At 43.2% G+C, this 23805-nt stretch overlaps 1 protein-coding gene across 1 annotated transcript in view; it reads left to right on the forward strand.

The window, feature by feature from the left end:
- Positions 1-7097: 7097 nt before the first annotated feature.
- The window catches only part of RELN (reelin), a 311434-nt gene continuing 294726 nt past the window's right edge, over positions 7098-23805 (forward strand). Inside the window, exon 1 of the mRNA XM_083463882.1 lies at positions 7098-7826. Within this exon, the coding sequence (XP_083320008.1) occupies positions 7550-7826 (277 nt within the window). The 5' untranslated portion in view covers positions 7098-7549. The remainder of the gene's footprint in view (positions 7827-23805) is intronic.

Below are 23805 nucleotides of genomic sequence, written 5' to 3' on the forward strand. Positions count from 1 at the left end.
GTGAATGCCTAATTTTATTTATTTATTTTTTTTAAGAAACCAGAAATGGTTGCTCACTACACAATTAAAATGATACTTGTTTGACCCCTAACTTTTCCTGAAGCAGATAGCAGCTGCAGTGGGGAGATTTGGATTGGAAGAATGGTAGGAGTGAAGTGTTGAAATCCCATCCCTCATGCTACTGCCCTAATCCATATTTCTCTACCTTCAATATGGCTGTTATTTAGTAAAGAAAAAACAGGCATGCAAGGGCCAGCCATGTGATTAACATCACGATTAGTTTGGCCCACAGCGAACTCCATCAGCATTTTTTAAGTTTATTATTCTAGCTGGCATTTCATGGCCATGAATAGGATACATGTGTGGTAGATTCCATAGGAACCGACAGAATTTCACTATAACTTTCTTAAATATTTGATCTTGTTACCTGCCTTCAGGATGTGGTGACAGAAGTACTCAGTTAAAGCTTGCTCACACTCTAAAACTAAAGTTTTACGGGTAGTGCTTGCACTCTAGTATATTTATCCATTGCATACTTGTTTTGCATTACTAACTCCCAACATTCTTTATGCAGCAGATGAAATAGAAGTAACGAGTTCTCAGATGTAATTAGAATAGCAGAGCACAAGTTAGAGAAGTCCTGTAAAAAGAACCATAAATCTGTAAGTTCCAACACAATCTTCACACATTTGCAAGGACTCGGCGTAAGGATGTTATCACTTCTACAAACTGATTTTTGTTCCTGCCTCGATTGCCACAATGAATGGGCATCATTTACCGGCACACTTTGAATGACACATAAAAAACCTAATAACTTCCACCCATATCAGCGTGCCAAGTTCCAAATTTAATGGGCACATTGATTATTTCCGAGAATATACTTTCCCAAGTCAAGGCGGGAATGACTGTCTTCCTCCAAATGGGGAGTAAGCCTTCACAGGGCAAGTTAACTAAGGATTCCATTTAATAACATGGAAGCTGTGTCATGTACAGAGTGAGTCCTTTAAAAGAGGCCCCGTGGATACAGAGTACACATGTTCCACAGGGCCTCTTTTAAAAGACTCACCCTGTATGTGGCGAGGCTGTTGATCCATCCAACTCTGACTGGCAGGGGATGCGCAGATTTTCAAGCCAGTCTTCCTAATCCCTACCTGGAGATGCCAAGTTTTGAATCTAGGACCTTCTGCATGGAAAGCATGTGCTGTACGACTGAATGACAAACTCTCCTGGAACATATGCAGATGGATAGCTCAGTTGGTTAGAGCGTGGTGCTGGTAACACCAAGGTTGCAGGTTCGATCCCCGTATGGTACAGCTGCATATTCCTGCAATGGTTGGACTAGATGATCCTCAGGGTACCCTCCAACTCTACAGTTCTGTGGTTCTATGTGAGGAAAGGATCCACACATACCTACATACCCTGTGTTTCAGACTTGATGTAATTATTGTGCTGGAATATCTGTATTCCTGGTTATTATTAGGTACAGCAAATGCTTTCAAAATATAAGGAAAGGTAAAGCGACCCCTGACCATTAGGTTCAGTCATGACCAACTCTGGGGTTGCACGCTCATCTTGCTTTACTGGCTGAGGGAGCCGGTGTACAGCTTCTGGGTCATGTGGCCAGCATGACTAAACCACTTCTGGTAAACACCGTTTACCTTCCCGCCGGAGTGGTACCTATTTATCTACTTGCACTTTGACGTGCTTTCGAACTGCTAGGTTGGCAGGAGCAGGGACCAAGCAAAGGGAGCTCACCCTGTTGCGGGGATTCGAACCGCCGACCTTCTGATCGGCAAGTCCTAGGCTCTGTGGTTTAACCCACAGCGCCACCCGTGACCCTTTTCAAAATATAGTGGCTATCTATTCAAGTGTACAACTCTAATTGCTGCCACCACACACAGAAATAGATTTGCTCCCACCTCCTGAAGCCTGAAGTGGCAACCCTGAGATGAAAATGCAGGCGTTCTCTGCACCAGAGACCTGAAAATCCATTCTGCAACGGCTGTTCGAAGCAACCATGCTGGAAATTCTAGCAGAGCTCTTGTGCCTTTCAAGCATACCGAAGTAATGTATAACAGTACAGGGGAGTGTGTGGCAAAGGGGGAGCCAGCGCCAGAGTTAAGGTGGCCTGGGCGGTCCTCCTGCAAAAGGTGCCAAGCTGAGGGGGTGCAAAATTGAGAAGATCCATAATGGAGAAGATTCATCTCAGAGCGCCAAATTCTGGCCTCGCACAGGGTGCCATCTTATGAACTATTACCAAATTCCACCCCTAGTGGAGCTATAGTTACTTCTGTGCCTGCAGTGGCGTAGCGTGGGTTGTCAGCACCCGGGGCAAGGCAAGTAATTTGCGCCCCCTAACCCGTGGATTTGCGCCCCCTAACCCTAACCCCCAGATGTTGCGCCCGGTGCGGCCGGCCCCCCCTGCACCCCCCACGCTACGCCACTGTGTGCCTGCCACACACCTTTCAAGGGAAGAGAGTGCCTGCAAAAACTAAAGGTTTGCAGCACCCGTTCCTCTGTAATACCGTCAAATCTCTCTCCACAACCAATACTGTTCAGTAAAAGCTGTGGCTTTTCCAGCTATGTCCCAGATCCTACGATGTTACCGTGTGAGGAGACAATTGCCATATGAAACAATTTTAAGTGGCTCTCATGTGACAGCCATTTCCTATGCCATCCATGTCTTGTCTTCAATCTAATGTAGGTAGATGCACTTAAGTATCAATGAAATCAGTAAGACTTACACGTGCCTAACTCTTCAGTAGTCCACGCTACCTAAACTTGAAAGATAAGTATTTTAAGTGAGAATACTTTAGTTCCCAACTGCATTCCTCCTTTGGCAGATTTCTAAGTAGGCACAGAAATTCCATACTGCCTTTTTACACCATTATATCATTTTAAAAATCATTTCTTGAGTTCATTTTTAGAAGGTTTTGATGTACCTGGAATCATGGAGTTTTCCCTCATCACCAGCCTCTAATGATTCTCTGAGCAGGCAGAACATTGTTAATGCAAATCATGCTTTAAGCTGGGGAAGGGGGGATCAACAACATATAGCTCCTGCCGAAAGAGTTATTAGGCCTTGCAAACTCAGATAAAGATATCAAAGGCTTTGATTTTGATGACCCGTTAGAACATGTAGCTGCTTAATAGATAACTCCTCTTTATTGCCATTTTAGAAACTAGATTAAGGCTGTCTTTATTATGTTGACATTATTACAGAGTGTGAGAGATGCGGCAGCACATAATCAGTTGATGGCAGGCAGGAAAGTGTGAAAGGATGGAATATCAAGGGGAGGAGAAAAGGAAGAAATGTGTGCAACCCTTTCAAGTGCAGACATGGGTAGAGATGGGACTTGAATTTTATTTGCTTGGTGTTATTTATATGCTGCTTCAGGTGCAATAGGTGCAATAGATATGGGGCCCCCAACCTGTGGGCCACTAGTTGTCCACCACCTTCATCCAGATATTTATTGGCATGTCTGTAAAAATACAATTAAAAATCATGCAGCATTTAACACAATATTGCAATTGCTACAACAGGCAGAAAAAAGTCATTAAGTGGTCCACCAAGATGCTCATCGATTTCTGCGTGGTCCGTGGGAAAAGGGTTTGGGAACCACTACAATAAATTGGACAGTGGACAGTTTAATGACTATTGTGAAACGGAAATCTACATTCGTAAGTTGACGCATCTGTGATGCACTAATGCTGATAGTGCTAACTCCCAAATTTGGTTTACTAACCATTTTTGTGTGTCATTTTATTCTGTTTTATTAACCCTAAGAACTGTGCCCAGTGATGGAACACATTTTGCAAGCAAAAGCTCCCAGGTTTCAGGCACGACTGGAATAATCTGAAACCCATGAGACCCACTAGCAGTCAAGAGTAGGTAACACTAAGCTAGATGGATGACTAATCTGTCTTGGTATAAAGCAGCTTTCCATATTCTTATTTTAAAATTAAGTTTCTATTATTTTCAGTGCAGGGTAATACCAACAAAATTTAAATTGAAAGACTCTGAACTCCCAGGCTGTAGACAGTTCAAGAACTGAAGTACACAACATAGTTAGATAGCAAAAGGAAGGAAGTAAAAAATGTTCAGCTAGCACAGTGATTATACAGCACTTTTTATTATCAGAATGCAAGTTAATGTTGATCAACAGCCGGCTCAGGTGGCATGTAAGATATATGGGAATCCAGTCTAGTAAAAGCAGTATGTGTTGATGGGTTTTGCCAAAACTTGAGCTACTGGTGTATGCTTTTCATAATTAACATAATTACTAGAATTGTCATAATGTATATTCTCAAATATATAGGTATGTCTCAATTGTCCATTCCAGATATGGACTACATTGGGTTTCTTTGTACATCAAGGCTCAGATTCACAAAGCTTGCACATTCAAACCCACGTGGAGCTCTGGGGGGAGATTGTAAATAAAGAAGGTAATATGAAGAGGGAGATACAAGATAAAGAGCTGACATGAGGGAGGAAGGGAGAGCGGTAGTATGGGGTGGTGAAAATGCTGCGGATGGATAAGGTGGAGTAAGAGAAAAATTAAGGTAAAAATGAACAGCCCCGAGAAAGCTTTGGAAGTACTCTCATTGACTTCAGCAGGGATTAGAATCCCTCAGATAGATCTGCAGACTTTGCATCATCCTTCCTCCAGCTTATTTGTAGGGTTGTCTGCTGAAAAAGGTAACACTGGCTAGATCAGACATATCCAAGCAGAAGCAGCTGGAGTCCATTCCTCTTGCTGCATTGTTAGCAGGTGGTGTTACAGAAATTCCTCCTCCCTCCACTATATGTTTAGTTAAGTATATAATGCATGAGATACATGTAGACATCCCTCCTAAATGTCTCATGGGTCCACCCCCCCCAACTCAAATTATTGCTAGTTCTGTATATTGGCATGCCAAGGAGGGAATGTTTGTTACCTTGCATAATTTGGTCCATTTTTGAATATCTGTGCTGGCAGGCCAGAGAGCATGCTAGGAAAATGTACTCAGAATGGGTTGTGCTGGCAAAGTTATGTGAAAGGCTATTTGCCTGCACTCTGTTTGGCAGTAAAAATGGTGTTATTAGCCTGTCATGTTTATGAGCACTGAGATTCATGGAATTGACATTTATTTATTTATTTTTTAATGGTGAGAACGGAGCCAGCTTGATTCTCATCTGTGACTTTCAAAGGTTTCCGTTTCCAAGGCATTAGACTTTTGGAATGGGCTTGTGTACTGTTACTTCACTGCAGGATGCCCCATTTACCTTCGCTGTGTTGGAAATGCCTATGTTGGACTGTGCATTTTCACGTTCTCCTCCAGCCCTGTCAAAAAAATACAGAGTTTTTAAATACCCCCTCAATCAACGCAGCTGGGAAAAATTGAGAAACGTTCTTAGGAAAAGTTCTAGCAGGTGAGCTGTGGTTTGGTACAGATTTGGCAGTGCTTCCAGGTAAAACAGATGGCGATGACCTCCCTTGGGCCTGGTATGTAGAGTACACATCAGATGTGTGGGAGATGGGCCAGAGAGGCAGTCTGCCTGCGAGAGGAGAGGGAAAGATGCGTTCCATGTGATCAGCTTGTTCTTCCTTGAGACTGGGGGGGGGGGGGGAATTGGCGTGGGGAGGTGAGAAAGGAAGGGTATCTTTCCCTCTGCAATGAAAGTAATTCAAGAGGGACCTTCCTGGACTGTACCATTATTGCGCTTCAGAAACGCTGGCAGGTATGCTATCATTTCGAATTACATCATGTGCTGAATGCTCACACTGGTTCTGTCGGGTTGCTGGTAGGGGACCAAGAAAGCTACATTTGAGCCTGGAAGGTTGGCTTTGCCTCCTGGTGCCGAAGTCCTCCTGCCAGTGCATCCTGAATGTTTGAAAGCAAATGCTTTGTTACGAAATATTCCTCCAGCCCAAGCTCTGCCTTTGGCTTTTCGTTTTCCCCTCCTTTGGTCCTTTGGCGCATCTGTTCCTTTTCCCAATGATATCACTCTTTCAGTTACACAGGTCTGGGCTGAAGGGATGGAGAGGAAATGTCCCTGCACAAACACACAGAGCAAAAGAAATAAAACTATGTGAGCAAGAAGCTGCCAATTTAATTACATTTAGCTCTTTCCACCCCCCCTTTTAATTGTTACCAATTGCCCACTCAACTCTTTCGGGACGTTAAATACCAAGAATGATATTTTGCACTCCAGTAAGTTCTGGTGCTGTGAGCCTGGCAATTGGAGAAAATAAGAGTAGGGTCAGTGTGATGTAATGTTACGAAGATGCCAGTCTTGCTTTTTCCAATTTTTGTGTGTGGGGGATCACATCAGTGGCGTAGCGTGGGTTGTCAGCACCCGGGGCAAGGCAAGTAATTTGCACCCCCTAACCCGTGGATTTGCGCCCCCTAACCCGTGGATTTGCGCCCCCTAACCCTAACCCCCAGATGTTGCGCCCCCTGCACCCCCCACGCTACGCCACTGGATCACATTTTTTAAAAATATCAGACATGAAGAGGACGGCAATGCTCAAAAGAACGACATTTGCTCTTGCTTCTGGGCTAATCATACCAAGGTTTTTGGAAAGGTTTATAATTATCAATAGTTATTATTATTATTATTATTATTATTATTGTTATTGTTATTGTTATTGTTATTGTTATTATTGTTATTATTATTATTACAGTAATGGGGTTTTATTCCCCAGCAGGTGCAGCTGAAGTTTCTGTGGGGCTCATCCCTGGCCCAAAGAGTGTCCTTGGGTCCCTGTAGTTTATAAGAGGGGAAGAAGAAGAAGAAGAGAGGAGAGAAGGGAGAGGGGGAAGGAGGGGAGGAGAGAGAAAGACGGAGCCCCAGCAGCCCAGACAAAGCCACAGCCAAGTGGCTCTGCTCAAGTCCGTCGCCCTTCCAGCTCCCTGCCCGTCTCTTCCTCACGGGCAGCAGCAACTACAACAACCAAGCGGGGAGAGCTGCCCCTCCCTCGCTGCCCCCTCAGCCGCCAAGGGGAACCCATTCTTTCCAGCCCCGGCGCTTTTCTGCCTCAGCTTTTCTCTCGTCTCCCTCCCCAGCGCCTCAGGGGCCGCTTCTTTCGTCGGACTCCAGGCGGGCTCTCTCCTCGCCTTGCCCCACTCGCCCCTCAAGTTGCCCCCGGGAGGGCAGAGGGCGCGGTGGGCGGGAAAGACGAAGCTCTCTCGCTCTCGCTCTCCCTCGCGCGCGCGCGCTCTCTCTCCTCGCCGCTCCCTTTCCCAATCAAAGCTACCGGCGCGCGGCTTTAAGAAGGTGTGGGGAGCGGGCGCGCGGGAGGGAGACGGAGAGGAGGAGGAGGAGGAGGTGGCAGCTGCTGCTGCTGAGGCGGCTGAGGCGATTTCTGTCTTTCTCTCTGTCGGCGGCGGGGAGTCGCTCGCGGGGCAGCGGCGTCGGCGCCAAACTTCTGGGTCTGCCCCAATTCCTGTCAAACTTCGCTCCCCGCCTTTGGCGCGCGCGTCGCTCTCCGCTTCTTTCTTGGGGGAGCCCCCCGCCTCTGGATGACCGTGAGGAGCTGGCGGCGACCGGAGCAGCGAGCCGAGCATGGAGCCCAAGAAGACCCCGCCAGCCCCCCGGCCCCGGAGTTTCCCCTCCGGGCGACGGACTTTCCCCGCCGGGGCGCTGCTGCTGGGCGTGATGCTCTGGGCGTCGTCCCAGGTGGCCACGGGCGCCGTGGGCTACTACCCGCGCTTCTCGCCTTTCTTTTTCCTCTGCACCCACCACGGCGAGCTGGAGGGGGACGGCGAGCAGGGCGAGGTGCTCATTTCCCTCCACGTCGCGGGAAACCCCACCTTCTACGTGCCGGGGCAGGAATACCACGGTAAGGGTCCGGGAGGGGAGGGGGGGCGATGCTTCTCGTCCATGAAAAGCACCTGTGAGGGGCTCCTCCAGGTCTCGGCTGCTGCTCTTTGCCTGAAGAAAGAGAGTTCGGGGGGGGGGCGTCGTTGCTGCCCCGGCGCGCCGCACTTCAGAGAAGGGGCCACTTCGGAGCGCGCAGTTGGAGGCTGCGCGGCGCTCCTGGGATTCCGCCGTAGCCACTTAGGCACAGTGGCGTAGCGTGGGTTGTCAGCACCCGGGGCAAGGCAAGTAATTTGCGCCCCCTAACCCGTGGATTTTAGCAGGGGGCAGTGGCGTAGCGTGGGGGGTGCAGGGGGAGGGCGGCCGCACCGGGCGCAACATCTGGGGGTTAGGGGGCGCAAATCCACGGGTTAGGGGGTGCAAATCCACGGGTTAGGGGGCACAAATTACTTGCCTTGCCCCGGGTGCTGGCAACCCACGCTACGCCACTGGCAGGGGGCAGAGAGCTGCGAGTGCGAGCGCGCCCCCCCTCCAGATGTTGCGCCCGGTGCTGCCGGCCCCCCCTACACCCCCCACGCTACGCCACTGCTTAGGCAGCCTTCCCCGCCGGTTCGCGGCTTCTGCCCCCGGCTCTTTCTAGGTCTGGGGGCGTAAGGGGGGAGTCGGTGGCTTCATTCATTGATTTCGGGGCTGGAGGCAGACGAAGACTGGCGCAGAACAAAAAACCCATAGGAAAGGAGTGGGGCTCTGCCACGACCACCTTACATCCCGTTGATTTCAGTGGGTTTAGCCCGGCTAAGGCTGGATCTAGTCCTTTGCGGGGGGGGGGCGCCCCTGCCCCCACGAACCAGGCCTGTCAGTTGGTTTGACGGGAAGAGGAAATGGATTTATGTGGTGTGACCCGAAGTACTCCCTGCCCCCCAAGTCATTTTTGGGCAACGAATTTGGTTTCTTCCCTTGTTCTCAGCGCAAGTCTCCCTTCAGTCCCCCCCCCACCCCCGTCGCTCCTGTTCTTCGCTTCCTAGTTTTGTCTTCGGAGCTTTTGCGCGCTCCTCCTCTTTAAAAATGAAGTCGAGACACCCTGTTATCTCCATCCCTTAATCTGCAGTCTAGAAAACTTTTCAAAAATCTATCACACTACTTTTCTCTCTTGTCTGCCACAAATCTGAGAGGCTTTGTCTCTAGAGCAGAGGGGTTAGTGATGGGAAAAGGTGACATTGTGGAATAGCAAGAGGAAATCTTGCATTTGCGTTTGTGCTTAGGACAATGATTCCAGTGTCCTTTGGTATTTTATTTTTTTTAATGTTGTGTAATGTTTCAGATGATGTGTTTGGGGTTAATTTATTGATTCTTGAATGTGTTTTTTAATCTTAAATGTGATTTTATTTCAAATAAAAGATTTATGATAAAAAGCTATTGTGCTGTATTGGCTTGATGAAGTGCTGGAATTGGGGCAGCGAGATCTGGGTTCAAATCCATGCTAAGCCATGAAGTTCATGTGAATGACTTTGGGCTACCCACTAAACTACATGAGGGGGATATACATGGGCTTCACATTCTTTTTTTATCTTCCTAACACCATCCTGAACTATTTGGAAGTTGGATGCCATTAAAAATGCTGTAGATGAAATATTAGCTAATAATTCCTCATAAATTCACTCGTAAAATATTATAATTCCTTATTAATTTACATGGTATGTGGGTTGCGCATCGAGACAGTGTGGGGGAGTGGTGGGTTTAGGAGGGGAAAATTTGGTTGTTCTGTTTGGGATCTATGCAGCATGAACCTAAGCACATCTACTCTGGGAAAAGTTCCATTGAGTTCAGTGCAATTTACTACAAAGTACTTCGCATGCTCACTTGGAGGGTAACACATGTCCTTAAGCTTGATAGGATTTACTTTTGAGTCAACATGCTTAGGATCACAGTGTTGGTCCAGCCTCAAAGCCCAGAATGATTTTAAACACTGCTGCTTGTCTAAGAGTGGGTGGGAGTATTTTATATTGTATTCTACCCCAAGACTTCATGACAGGCAGGGTGGGAAAAAAATCCTAATTAATAAAGGGGAAAGAAGACAGGTGCTGCTGGCTACGTCCTTGTGACAGAGATTTAACATAAAGTAGTTTTATTCATTTAATTAGGACTTCAAGAACGTTTAGTTGATTGGGACCTGCTCAAATAGAAACTTTTTTTTTTATATAATAATTTTTATTAATTTTCCAAACATATAATAAAACAAATAACAAAACAAAATCATCACAAGACAAACAAACAAATAAACATGTATAATTTCTTAAACTTATTTTCATAAACCTTCTTTCCCGGACTTCCCCATACCTCCCTTTTTCTGCATCCTTATGTTAACCCTTTCTCAGCAACCCTTCGTTTCAATTTGTTCACTCATATTCATTATGCATTTTTTCTAGAATTAAGATTTACAGCTGCAGTTCTCTATTTCTTATAACCATAACATCTCAGCCGTCATCTCAAATAGAAACTGTTGTCTGGTATCGCCTGTAGATATTTTCAAGCTTAGCTACTTGTTAACTGTGACCTAGAAGAAAAATAAGTGATTACTTGCAGAGTTTGTATGTCATTTATGATGTAAATTATGAAGACAAATGAATCCTTGGGGGTTCCTTTCTATTTTGGTCCTGGTAGCATGACTACTAATAGCCTAGAGTGAACGTTAACCTCTCTTGTCTCAAACTGTGTGTTAAAACCTGTGCTGCACTGGTGTGCAAATGCTCACTGCCCTTGTTGATACCTTTCTCTTGGGCTGTGTAGCTGGTCGTCAAAGGCATTTTTTTGCTTCTGGAAAATCATGCAAAGGCTCTTAGGATTTGGAAGAGAGACTTTCCACTGCCCTCGGTGGCCTTTAGAGTGTAGAGTCCCGCCTGAATAGATAGCAGTTCCATTGCTTGGTAAATGCACACAAAGAGTTGAGTGGTGCCATTTGAAGGTCACCCATTAACTTCCGTAAGAATGATCAGCCAATATGATTGTGACACAGGCTTGACCCCAGAAGTGATTGAGCTTTGTTACTCAGTGTGACCTCAAGGATGGGGATAATTTTGACGATAGATGTTGAAAGTGAGACTGTTAGGTCAGACGCTCAAAGCTGGGTTCAGTGAACCAATCAAGTTTTATTGGAAGATCCTACATTGGCCTTAATTTTCTTCTTTGTCCCTAAATGGAAGAGCTCTAGTTGTTAGGTTGAAGTGAATTTTTCACAGCAAGAGGGAATTACGGTACCTTTACAGAGATAAAGAAAGCCGCTTTTGTTTTGCCGTTCTTTTATTTCTTTTCCCATAGTTCTTAGTCTTCCGGAACACTATTGCCTGCTTGTTCCATTTTTGCTTCTAACTGTAAGTTGTCTCACATTGAGCACTTCAGTAGCTGCTCTGCCTCCAGTGGTGATGCTGGAAGTGGGAGCACGTCTTGGGTGACATCACAGCTTGGGGGGGGGGGTTGTTGGAGCAAGGGAATGGTGGGCCAAGCAGTGCTGAGCTGTGGTGATGTGCAGTTGAATGATTATGGCAACTGCACATCACACTCCATCCTTCTTGCTTGGATGTTTCCCAGGATTGACAGCCACCAAGCCATTTTCCCCTGTCCCTATTCATCCCTAGGAGATTATGTTTTTAAAAAAGGTTTAGACCCCTAGTATCCATGTTTATCACTGGAGTCATTTAGACGTACTCCCCCTTTCTGTTATTTTTATTTTTCATTCTGTTAAACTGGTTTATCCAACACCTCCAACATGACCCAAATCTGTATATTCAGTTCACCTAATGCACTGGATAAAGCAGAGACGGACCAATACCCTAAACATTTATTTGGATGTGTGTCCAACTGAATTAACTTGGCTTCATTTCTGTATATAAGTGCACATATTTGCAGCCTAAATCAGAGAGGGTGAAACAGGTGGAAGAAGCACTTGTATAGGGTGGGGCAGGGAGAGGGAAGGAGTTTGATTACCTCTGGTTTGGCCATTAGCATAAAAAAACTTTCATGAACTGCCCCTGCCATTTTCACATGAGCAAACCAAAAGTGTAGGCTTGCATAGCACAGTTCTTGGCCAGCGGCAAATTTCTGGATCTTAAGAAATGTGATCATGTAAGTGCAGCTTTTGTTGTTGTTGTTGCCCACAAAACAACAACTCACATTTTCTGTTTAAGAACCCCAAGAGCTTTTGGGTTTTTTTGTTTGTATAATAATAAAATAACAATAAATGTAGACCCTTATTATTTATGACTTCACTCTAGACTGTGACACGGCAACCACTTTCTCTTAGCACCCATATGTGATATTTTGCACATCCAGAACAAAATACCTTGAGACACTATTGCTACAAAGTAAACAAGGCACATTTAACATCATAGCCTGTGTTATTTGTGTCTGAATTCTCCTTTTTATATGAAAGGATTTATGAGAGATCAAAACATTTCAAAGTTTTATTACAACAAGAATGCCAGGAGTTGCCTAGTGCTACTAACACATGTATATTTTAGTTTAGCCAATGGCATTTGTACTCAATTGTCTGTAATGGACGCTTTCTCTCACTCTTATCAGTTTGTCCTCAAATATTTTAGATGCGTAGATACTAGAAGATCATGTAGGAATGTTAGTAATATGCTATTGTTGTGGAAGGGAGGGAGGGAGAAAAACACGCACCCCAAGTGACACCTTCTTGTCCAAATATCAGCCAAAAGCAAATGTTCATACCCAGGTAAAATACTTGGGGCCCGTAGAATCTCTGGTGACCACAATGGAGCAACTCTTAAGTACCGGTAGTTTTTCCACACTTGAGACTTAAATAAGCTTTATTTTAAAAGGGTCCTTAATATGACTATAAAAAATGTATGCATTTAATATTTCTTCCAGGTTCTCTTGCACATGAACAGCATTTAGATGTGGCACAAAAAACAAGTGATGATTTGAGACGGGCTTCTTAGCATCATGTGATAATCCCAAGGAATTCCCACAGATTTGTAGGAGGGGGATCTGAGAGCTAAGAGCTAGAGTCTCTTATGGAAAAGGTTGAGAGAGTCAATTGAATTATATGCTCTGTTGCTTAAACTCTTCTCCCAAACTGTCAGCACAGAGTAAGCTGGATTCTGAGAGCACTTCTCGGCTGCTATTTTCAAGTAGCAGTCAATCACATACCAGCAAATCCAAGCCTTTGCAATTATAGTTGATTGGGAGGTCTGGCACAACAAATCCGCTTCCCCAAAATACTGGACTTTTTGTGATAAGGGAAATGTACTGGGAAGTGTGAGGTGGCACTCAATCTGACGCAATGCCACCTAGCCTCCTTGAAAACAAATCAGAATGTGGTGTAGTGGCTAGACTAGGACTGGAAAGACCAAGTCCCATTCCTCATTCAGCAAATCTGGACCAGTTGCTTTCTTTCAGTCTAATCTATAAAGAACATTTGAAGCTCACAGCTTCTCCCCAAGAATTCTGGGAACTGTAGTTTCCCCTCACATAGCTACAGTTCCAGCACCCTTGGCAAACTACAGTCCCCAGGATTCTTTGGGGAAAGTCATGTGCATTTTATGTGCTTTTAAAGGATGGTGTAGATATGTTTGGTCTCACAGGGGTTCTTCTGAAGATAAAAGGTGTCAGGTGAAGGGAATGGGAAAGATGGGGTATATAAATGCAAATAAGACTTATGAGCAAGCCCGCATGGACATGGTGTGCTATAAATGCATGAATAGGATTCAGGCACGTAACTACTAATTAGGTAATTTCCTTCCATTTGCATTTGATGTAATATTAACACACACATTCAGACTTGAACTACCACCTTTTTTGTGAAATAAAATACTTTGTGTATTACTAGCCTGTAGCCACAATTTGTGACCAAAGTTCTCTTAATTGCAAAAAAGGGGAGAAAGTTTTCGTTGTACTGCATACAATTCAAGGGTCTGACCTTGTGTAAAGATATAATCAAACTGGACAAAATGTTGCACATAAAGCAAGTCAATCTCTATTATTTCTAGCTCTGCCGTCTAAAGACTCAGATCTGTAGATTAAATGCTTTCAAAGAAGCAGAAAATCTGCTTAGTTAGGGGACTTGTTTTGGAATATAGATATGTACTCCTGCAATGCCCATTAGAGATGTTGGGCTGGTTCACACTTTAAACTGACTGAGGACCCTCTTTTTGTGATTGAGGAGGCAATATGTCCCCCATCCTCCATGTGTATAACATGTAACTGAATCATGCCACAAGTTGGCTTCCTCACACATAGGCTTAATTAGTTTGATCTTTCCCCTGAGGAAAGATATATATGTGCACTGTACTGATGAACATCAGGGCAATGCTATGGATATAATGTGTTTCCCTTTTATTTCTAAATGCCTTATTATATCACTCTAGTTTCCTTTCAATAAATGAATTGACTGTGCTTAATTATATTGAAAATCTGTTCTCAGCCGTGCATGCCTGAAAACGCCACAAAAGTCCAGCTGTTCTGACCTAATGCTACAGAGAATCAGTATAGAAGCTGGAAAACATACACACACAGGATTTTTAAAAAGTGTTTCTTAAAACGTCAGATTAGCTCAGATTACTCTTTTTGCTTTTTAAAACAGCACCAGGAATTTGATATAAGGAAAGGTGTTGTTTGGTCCAAGGTTCCAGTGTTAAAACATAGCAAACAAATGAAACTGTGATGGTACGAATGGGGGGGGGGACCCAAATCCATAGTTGGGCAGTAACTTACCTAGGAACAACTGAATTGTTGCAAAATAGTGACAGTAACAGAGTTAAAACATAGAGTGTATTCAGTTCTGGTCAACTTGAAGTCACACATAAGACAGTGCCAAAGTGAGTGAAGGCCAATATTTTGCTTTGAGAACCTTGATTGGATAGAATATACCCAGAAGCCAATCAAGGTATACCGTATTTTTCACTCCATAAGACGCACCAAACCATAAGACGCACCTAGTTTTTGGAGGAGGAAAACAAGAGGGAAAAAATTCTGAATCTCAGAACCCAGAACAACAAGAGGGCTGCTGCGCAGTGAAAGCAGCAATCCCTCTTGCTGTTCTGGCTTCTGGGATAGCTGCGCAGCCTGCATTCGCTCCATAAGACGCACACACATTTCCCCTTACTTTTTAGGAGGGAAAAAGTGAGTCTTATAGAACGAAAAATACGGTAAATTGTACAGTATGTATTTTTGGGAAGCCAAGGCAAAAATGTAATATATAAAAGCCATTATTACATTGCTGCTGCAATTTTGAGTAGTGGGGTTCCTTACAAAGCAAGTTCTTAAATTGATACTAGGCCATTGGCACAAAGCACAACTAATTCACCTTACAGTAAAATGTATGTGAGCCTTTGTTCATTCCAGCTAACTTAAATTATACTTTCACTTGGTATGAATTTGGCCTTGAAAATCTTGTTTTGGGTGGATTTTAATTTCATGTGAAAGTGCTCTGACTCTGAAAACAGTGCCCATTGGCCCCCAAAGCTTTGAGACTAGAACTTTTAAGAAACATAATATTTTCCCCTGTTTGATGTCAGTCTAGAATCATAGAATTGTAGAGTTGGAAAGGGACCCCGAGGGTCATCTAGTCCAACCCCCTGCAAATGCAAGAATTTCAACTAAAGCATCCATGACAGATGACCATCCAACCACTGCTTAAAAACTTCCAAGGGAGGAGAGTCCACCACTTCCTGAGGGAGACTGTTCCACTATCAGACAACTCTTACTGTCAGAAAGTTCTTCCTGATGTTTAGTTAGAATCTGTAACTTGAATCCATTGGTTTTGGTCCTACCCTCCAGAGCATGGGAAAACAAGCTTGCTCCATCTTCCATATAGAAGCTCTTGAGATATTGGAAGATGGTTATCTCTCCTATCATTCCCATCTTTTCTGAGATAACTTTTGTGAGACTTTGGCCTGTTTCACATGTTATATTTTTCCTTCACAGTGCTAATCTCCATTCAGAATAAAGCATACATACCCTTTATATATGGAATTGGAGGCGCCAGTTTTCGAAGGAGAATGGGGGGGGGTGACATCATGTGGAGTTGGGGGCAGAGCCAAACGTGGCCGCAGCACACCAGCAATGCAGCTTCAATGGCTAGTGGCTCCTCGTCCTGCTGCCACCACCATCTGGGGGCCGCTTCTCTGTTCCTTCCCCTCTGTTGCAAGAAGAGGAGAAGAAGGAGAAGGAGCTGGCCACTGAAACCGTGCTGTGCTTGGCTCCACACTTGGCTTCCTACACTGTTTTTGAACGTTTTTTATTATGTCTGACTCTAGGGCCAAACAGAGGTGTCACTGCACTCTGTTAGTTATGTAATCAGGAAAGAGAACAATGTCTCTCTTCCAATGGTGTCATGGGCAGCACTGCTTAGTGATCCCAAAGTTGTTATGAGAATTTCAATAGCACCTCATAAAAGCTGCAGTCTTCTTTTAACATGCTTCCTATCTTTTTGTAAACATTTCCTGCTTGTTCATATTGTTTAAGGAAAATGTTCACTGCGTATTGGATTTTGCTGCTGCTTTTGATCTCATTCCTCCCACTTGTGCCAAGTTGGGTATAATATGGTCTTCTGCACCATAACATCTGTGGTCTTCCACTTATACATCCACATTACTACTTTTTTACCAATATGCAACAAAATACATACATTTTGCTGGATTCGAAATAAGGCAATCTATTGCTAGGTTCTTTTGTTTGGGTTTAACTTCAGGATAGCAAATGTTATGAACTTACTAAATCTCTGATTTCGATTTGTGAGGAATAGCATGCTGCTCTTAGACATTTGTGCTAGCAAATCTGCCAAATGTTGGTAGACCATGTTGTGCTATGACAGTCCTTCCAATCACTTCATTGGATTGCCTCCTAGTCCCATGAACACTTAAATCCAAATGTTTTACCACATCAGGTTTTGTATTAGACAGTTCGTGATGTTACTATGATTCGTAACTTTTCCATCTGCACTAGGATGTTAAAATGAAAAATAATAGGAGTATCCATTTGGAGTAAGAATATGATCTTGACAGTAATTTGCAAAAATTATACCAAACTTCACCCGAAGATCACAGTGTGGTTTGAAGCATAAAAATACAAAATAAAAACACAAAATACATATCAAAACAAACAAATAAACATAAAAACCAACAGCCCCCTTGTTATAACCAAAGCCCTGGTTAAAGAGGAAGTTTTCAGCTGATGCCTATTAATATTTTGGATTAATGCAGTATAAGCTTTAATTTTTAATTTTAGAATGGGGTACACAAATTTCTTGTTGTCAATGCATAGCCTTTGGATTTAAGCAACTTGTGGGGTGAGCACAACTAGCTCATTTTCTCTTCCTTTTTGTGGGAGGGGATAGTAAAATATTAGTATATAATTGAAAAGTCTGTATTTCAAATATGTGAACATTACACTTGCCACCATCATGTTAATCACCAAATTTCATAGATAAAAAACTGAAATACTAACCTGTGTTTGGGCAGTATGGTCACAATCCTGCCAAAGTTAAGCACTCTTAATGCTGCAAACATATATGAACACTCACTTGGGGCTTGATTCTGGATAAGCAAACACTGAAGCAAATTGCATGACCTATTATTTCAATGTGAGCTAAATATTAACAAGTTTTAAGTTCTACTGATTCCAATAATAAAGTTAAAAGTATGCTTCTGCTATTACCTCTACTATCAAAATCAGCAGAGTTTTACAGGTGTTCATGTTTGACCCAGGGCTCAACTTTTTAATGTATTTCAGCTTATTGGAAATCCACCAAAAGAATTTCAAAAAATGAGCCCAGTTTCCCTGATTATTCTCCTTTTCCCCTTAATTTGCCAAATTGTGTAGTGGTGTAGTGATACAATTCTCCAATTACATATTTTTGCAAACAAGGGGGAAAAAGTGGGAGTGAAATAAAATAGCCGGGGATTGGACTAGATGACCCTTGGCAGCCCTTCCAATTTTACAATTCTATGATTCTTTGATTCTATGGAATGACTAGATAAGAGTAACTTAAGCCCATTAATTTCAGTGGGTCTGTTCTGAGGAGAATGTAGCTGGACACAACCCAGAGTGAGGGGGAGAATTATATTATTAGTCCACTGCACTGATTTCTCTTTGCTGGTATTGCTTCTGAATTATGCAGTCTATTTTGCCATCATCTTTCAAATTAACTTGGCTATCACTGTTGTAGCCCAATCAATGTATGTGGTTAAACTGGCTGTGTGTGGCTCATTTTTCTGGCAACAAATGTTGCCCAGATTGTTTTTGCAACTCCCCATGTGTGTCTGTTCCATCTCTTCTTAAAATTACTGGAATGCTTTCCCTTTCATTAAGCAGTATATCAGTTTTATAAATATCTTTTGCTTTTCATTTTATTGTAGGTGCCATTAAGATAAAATAGGCATCTGACTATACCCACCACAAGCATCTTGGATTTAGTGCTGTTTTCCAGTAATGCACATAATGCTGCCGATATATATATGTATATATTTGTAAAAGCCATTGAAATGATGTAAGGAAATGGCTCATAGTCAAGATGGTTTGTTTTTTTTATAAGGCTATTTTCCCCCCACGGCTGGCAACTTGAATGGACTTTTCCAATGGATTTCGGTGCATTGAAATGGCTTGGGGAAATGTGATGATTGCAACTTGCCATATTCTGGATCAATATATGTACTATTTCATCATTTGCTGGCTGCAATCTTTACACACAATGAAGAGTTTGCAAGATGAATTTGACACAGCGAAGTGACAAAAGTCAACCACTGATTGATTCTTCCTTTTCTTTTCTTTTTTACGTGATATGCCTTTAACTGAACCAGTGGGAAATCTAGTCCATTACTCTCAACATGGCATTTTGGTGGGCATCATATCTGTCAGGCATGTGTCTTGCTTCCGTCTGCCACCCAAGATTATTTAAGCAGAAATGACTGGTAGGCTCAAATAAGAAGATGCAAAGCAAGACTGCAGCCTCCAGGACCAGCTGATAATATATCCCTCCAAAATACCCCGATGCAGTGTTGATCTGAGGCATTTGAGAGGTGTGTGTGTGTGTGAAAGTTACCACAAAAAGTGGCATCTCCCAGTGGTAGTTACCATTTTTTGGTGGTCACCATTTTTTATCCAAAATACCCTAGAATGATGCTGTCATAGCATTTGAGTTGGGGGGGAATGAGGAGGACTGGTGACGGCAAGGGCATCACTTGTGTGTGTTTCGCTGTCAGGAAAGGCTGTAGCCAAAAATGTTTCACAAAAGGTAAAAAAGGAAACCCTGAAGGCAAACGCAAGTACTGAAATGATAAATTTACTAACAAAGGGAAGACAAAACTCATGTGATTCCAGAAAAGGGAAACACAGATGAGCATGGCTTTCAGGTACAGAAATGCGCAAAATCCTGAAGAAGAATAGCTTGCAGCATACCCCTGATGGGAACTGACCCAACTTCCTCATTTCAAACTAAAAGAAAAGGGCTGGCTGTTTTTATGGCTAATATTAAGACTGCCAACTGTTGTACTGAGGCTGAGGAAGGCACCAAGACCCAATGCCATTCAGAAAGAGGGAGCAGCTACGAGTGTACCATTGATCATTCTTTTTCTCCAAGATAAGCTGAGGATGATGGAGCTGTACCTTACAAAGTCATAAACATATTCAGAGACAAAACATTTTGCTAATGCAGAGTTAAAACTAAAAGTACTTCTCACATTTTTAATGCTGCAGTGTTGAAAATGCTAATTTTATCTAGACCTAATGTTTAAGAGGCAATCAGAAAATTTTAATTCTCTTCCCCAAAGTGAGGTGTGAGGTGGGTACTTGCTTATAACTATTTGAAAAAACACACAAAACAAAACGCATTTTGATACTTTAGTAGAGGTGCTGCTAACTTTGTGGGTGATGAGTGCTGCTCCTTTCTCAAACATAAATTTCAGCCTCAGGAGCTAAGATTTGAACAAACTGGCTGGCTCCACATTGGTGTGTTAATTAGTTCGCAAACCCAGGAACACCATGAGGACTGCAGGGATAAACAATACACATATTCCAGGTGACAAGCTTAGAGCAAGCCTGAGTCTCCTGCAAATTCAGCTCATCCATCTGCCAGAATACAATGAGAATGCATTCTTATCCATCTTCCTTGTTCAGAGCCTCTGTAGACCTTCCTGGCAGTGACACAAAACTTCTGCGGCTGCTTGGCCACTCCTTTCCTTATCAACCCTTCTCTAACTGTCAAACTGCATGTTGCATTAAACACATTATTGCATTTAATGTGACTGGTTATTGAAATAAAAATAGTTCCTCTGCCACCCCGACCTCCAACAGCAGCATTGTGAGATTCCTTTCCAATGCAAGTTGCAGCACTGGGTAGGATTCTTGCCTGGACACAAGCAGTGGGAACAGGGTTAAACTCTTCCGCCCACTGTGGTTCTGATTCTAATCCTCTCCTGCTGCTGCTGCTGTTTTGTTATTGCAATACATGGTGTGGCTCACTCAGGCTAAAAAGCCAAGCCAGGAGAAAACAGAGTGAATAATCGGAGGAGAAGGCATAATAGGAAGTAAGCAAAAAATTGGAGAGGAAGGGAATGTATTATTGACCGGCCTTGACAGAAAGTTCATCATGTGCATTTGTTACCCCACAAGCTTCCGTTCTGTTCTTCTCACTTTCCTGAATAGTGGTTTCTCTTTCTTTTAAAAGTAACCTTTGAAAGGTACTCCATACTATTTTATCTATATGACACTTCCATTTCTAAAAAGAGCATTGCTCTTATTATCTCCAATCCTGTTCACCTTTATATTTTTTCATTTACTTAGTGTCAAATGAGCACTAGTTGCAAAGTAGCTAAAAAAAAAAAAGTAGTACATTACTTGCTCCTAACCTAAGGTCATTGCACCACCATTTTAAATTCTTGTTTAAATCAGACATTTAAGTAAAAACTCATATACAGCTCTATAAGTTTCAGGGGCAGACTTTGGTAATATGGCACCTTAAAGGTAAAGGGACCCCTGACCATTAGGTCCAGTCGCAAACAACTCTGAGGTTGCGGCACTCATCTCGCTTTACTGGCTGAGGGAGCCGGCCTTTATCTGCAGACAGCTTCCAGGTCATGTATGTCATGACAAAGACGCTTCTGGCGAACCAGAGCAGAAGCGAACCAGAGCAGAAGCGGGACCGAGCAACTGGAGCTCACCCCGTCACAGGGATTCAAACTGCCAACCTTCTGATTGGCAAGCCCTAGGCTCTGTGGTTTAGACCACAGCGCCACCCGCATCCCTAATATGGCACCTTAAGCGAGGACAAAATTTGGGGCACCCAAATGGATCTTCTCAATTATGGATCTTCTCAAATTTGTGCACCCTCACCTTGGCACCCTGTGCAGGGGAACCGCCCACATTGTCCTAAATCCAACACTGCTGGTTTTGCCTGTAAACATTAGTAATTTGTGACCCATAATCACCCAAAAGAAAAAAAGAACTCCAAGAGGGTAACAAGTCTTCTGTATTGTAGAGATGTCTGATGTTTGGCCCATTTATGTACCTATTTGTATATCTGTAAGCAGCCCAGGTGGCAGGGCACAGCCACTCTCCTAACATTGGTGTTGCTGCCAATTACCTGGATGGGGCAGGAGTGGGATAGGGCCTGGTGGCAGTGAGATCAGGGCTGGATAGCTGCACCAGTGGAGCCACTCCAGTGCTCCTGCAGGTACACCCATGCAACTCTAAACTCACTGCCCCTCTGTCCCGCTACAGCTTGTATCAGGTAAGCTGCAGCAACACCAATGTGAGGAGGGTGGCTTTCTACTACATAGGCTGCTACTGTATGTAAATAAAGCCATTATTACAAAAGCCCACAAATAGTATCCAGTGTTTTCTTATTCAGTGGAAAGTAGGGTGACCACCTACACATCACCCCAAATTAGGACACTGATTTGCATGCAAACGACACATTGATTTAAATGCACATAGATGCACATTTATAAATAATTGCTGTAACTTAATTAGAAATGTCTTACATCTCACCTAGACTATGGACAGCTGACCTGGGTCCCTCCTCGGTCTTCTGTCCGGGTGATACATGTTGATGGACAACTTCAAGGCCCCTTTGTGCTTCTTCTTTATCTTTAAAACAGACTTGGAGTGCACAGTTCTTCAAAGAGAGGACTCCTGTCTCCGAAGGCTGTTCAAATAAAGGACTATCCTTTGTAAAACAGCCATATTGAAAGAAATCAAAACCAGTTGCGCTGCCCTGGGCACTTCTTACCACATGGGGAAATGTGCGGGAATGTACAGGAATCTACTCCTGTTTATGTTTCCTTCAAAAGGCACAGATTACAATCATGAGAATTTCAAATCTATGATCTTGGAGATCAGCTTGACTCAAATTTGCGCTGTGTGTAATTTTTAAACAACAGCTGCATGGTGGAAGACTCATTTTAAAAAGTAAGAATGGAAGGTTTCAGGGAACCAGGAAGAGGGCCTTCTCCATAGTGGTGCCTGCCCTGTGGAACACCCACCCACCAGATGTCAAAGAAATCAACAACTATCTGACTTTTAGAAGACATCTGAAGGCAGCCCTGTTTACGGAAGCTTTTAATATCTAATGAATTATTGTATTTTAATGTTTTGTTGGAAGCTGCCCATCTGTAACTTTGCTTCTTGCAGTGAGGGAACTGCCAGAAGGCCCTCAGAGCTGGACTTCAGTGTCTGGGTAGAACGATGGGAGTGGAGACGCTCCTTCAGATATACAGGACCTAGGCCATTTAGGGCTTTAAAGGTCAGCACCAACACTTTGAATTGTGCTCGGAAACGTACTAAATGATAATTTTAAATTAAAAGACCAGGTGCTGGGTTACACCTTTTTTTTTTGTCGACCCCTTGCAATTTAAGCAAGAAGTTTAAAAGGGTCAGCTGTAAAATAAATAGAGGTCTCTCTAGCTAAAACAGATTAGTATTAGTATTAAAACAGATTAGTATTAGTATGAATAACTAATATCTTCGTCTTCTTCTTCAGTGCAAGTTTCCTTAAAAAGGGAATTTGAGAGTTGGGTTGGTTCTTCCCCAACACATATATACACATCCTTTGCCAACATGGACAAATAATAATAATTTATTTTTCTTAATACACATGTGAGGTGTTCATTTAGTTCCCACCCTTGGTTCCATCTATGCAGTCAGAATTCAGCTGCTAGTGTGTGTCAGTTGTTGAGTTTTCCTTTTATATTCATTTTTCCACCCAAGTGTTTTTCTTAAATAAATGACACTAAAGTTCTTTGTGGGTGGCATGCAACTCTCAACAAAGGACTTGATGGTTTCTCAACAAACCGTCCTCCAATTCATCTTTGGAGGCGAAAGTATTTCACAAACAATGGAATTGAGTGCTGGAGCTTGATGATGCCTTAAAGAAAGAAATTGGAATAATGAGGGCAAGATGAGCTGAAAGAAGATTTCAAAAGAGGCACAGTTCAGGCAGCCGCAAGGGATTTGCAGACTCATTCAGGGTTAAGTAGTGATCCATTTATGAAGCTAAGTAGGGACATGAAAGCATACAAACAATTTGGATATACTGCTGATTTTATATGTCTGTTTCTTGATATGTTAATCATATATGCTAAGGCATTGGTTGTTTTTGAACATCCACCTCCTACAGCATGTTTTCTTAGTTATGCACCAGTGACTTACTATTATTCGTATGTCCATATCTGTTAACAGACATAATGAAATGGAGTTGTCTCCATTGGTATCCTTAATTCATAATAAATGTTCATTCTATTTTTCCCCATGGATATTCTGGCTCTTTGCATCACCATCATATTAATAAGTACCCCGCCCATCCAACTGGGTTGCTTAACAAGGTTTCCCCCCCAACTGTCCCATGGATTTAGGACCAGACCCCACATTTGCCAAGAGGATGTTACTAAAAATGGCATCTGAATAGCAAGTGAGCCCCATTCTGTTGTGTTCCTCATTCATAATGTGTAGAAGTTACTGCTTGAATCACATTATGGGCTTTTCAAGTT

This window comes from Podarcis liolepis (assembly GCF_965112155.1).
Source record: "Podarcis liolepis genome assembly, chromosome: 10".
NCBI lineage: Eukaryota > Metazoa > Chordata > Lepidosauria > Squamata > Lacertidae > Podarcis > Podarcis liolepis.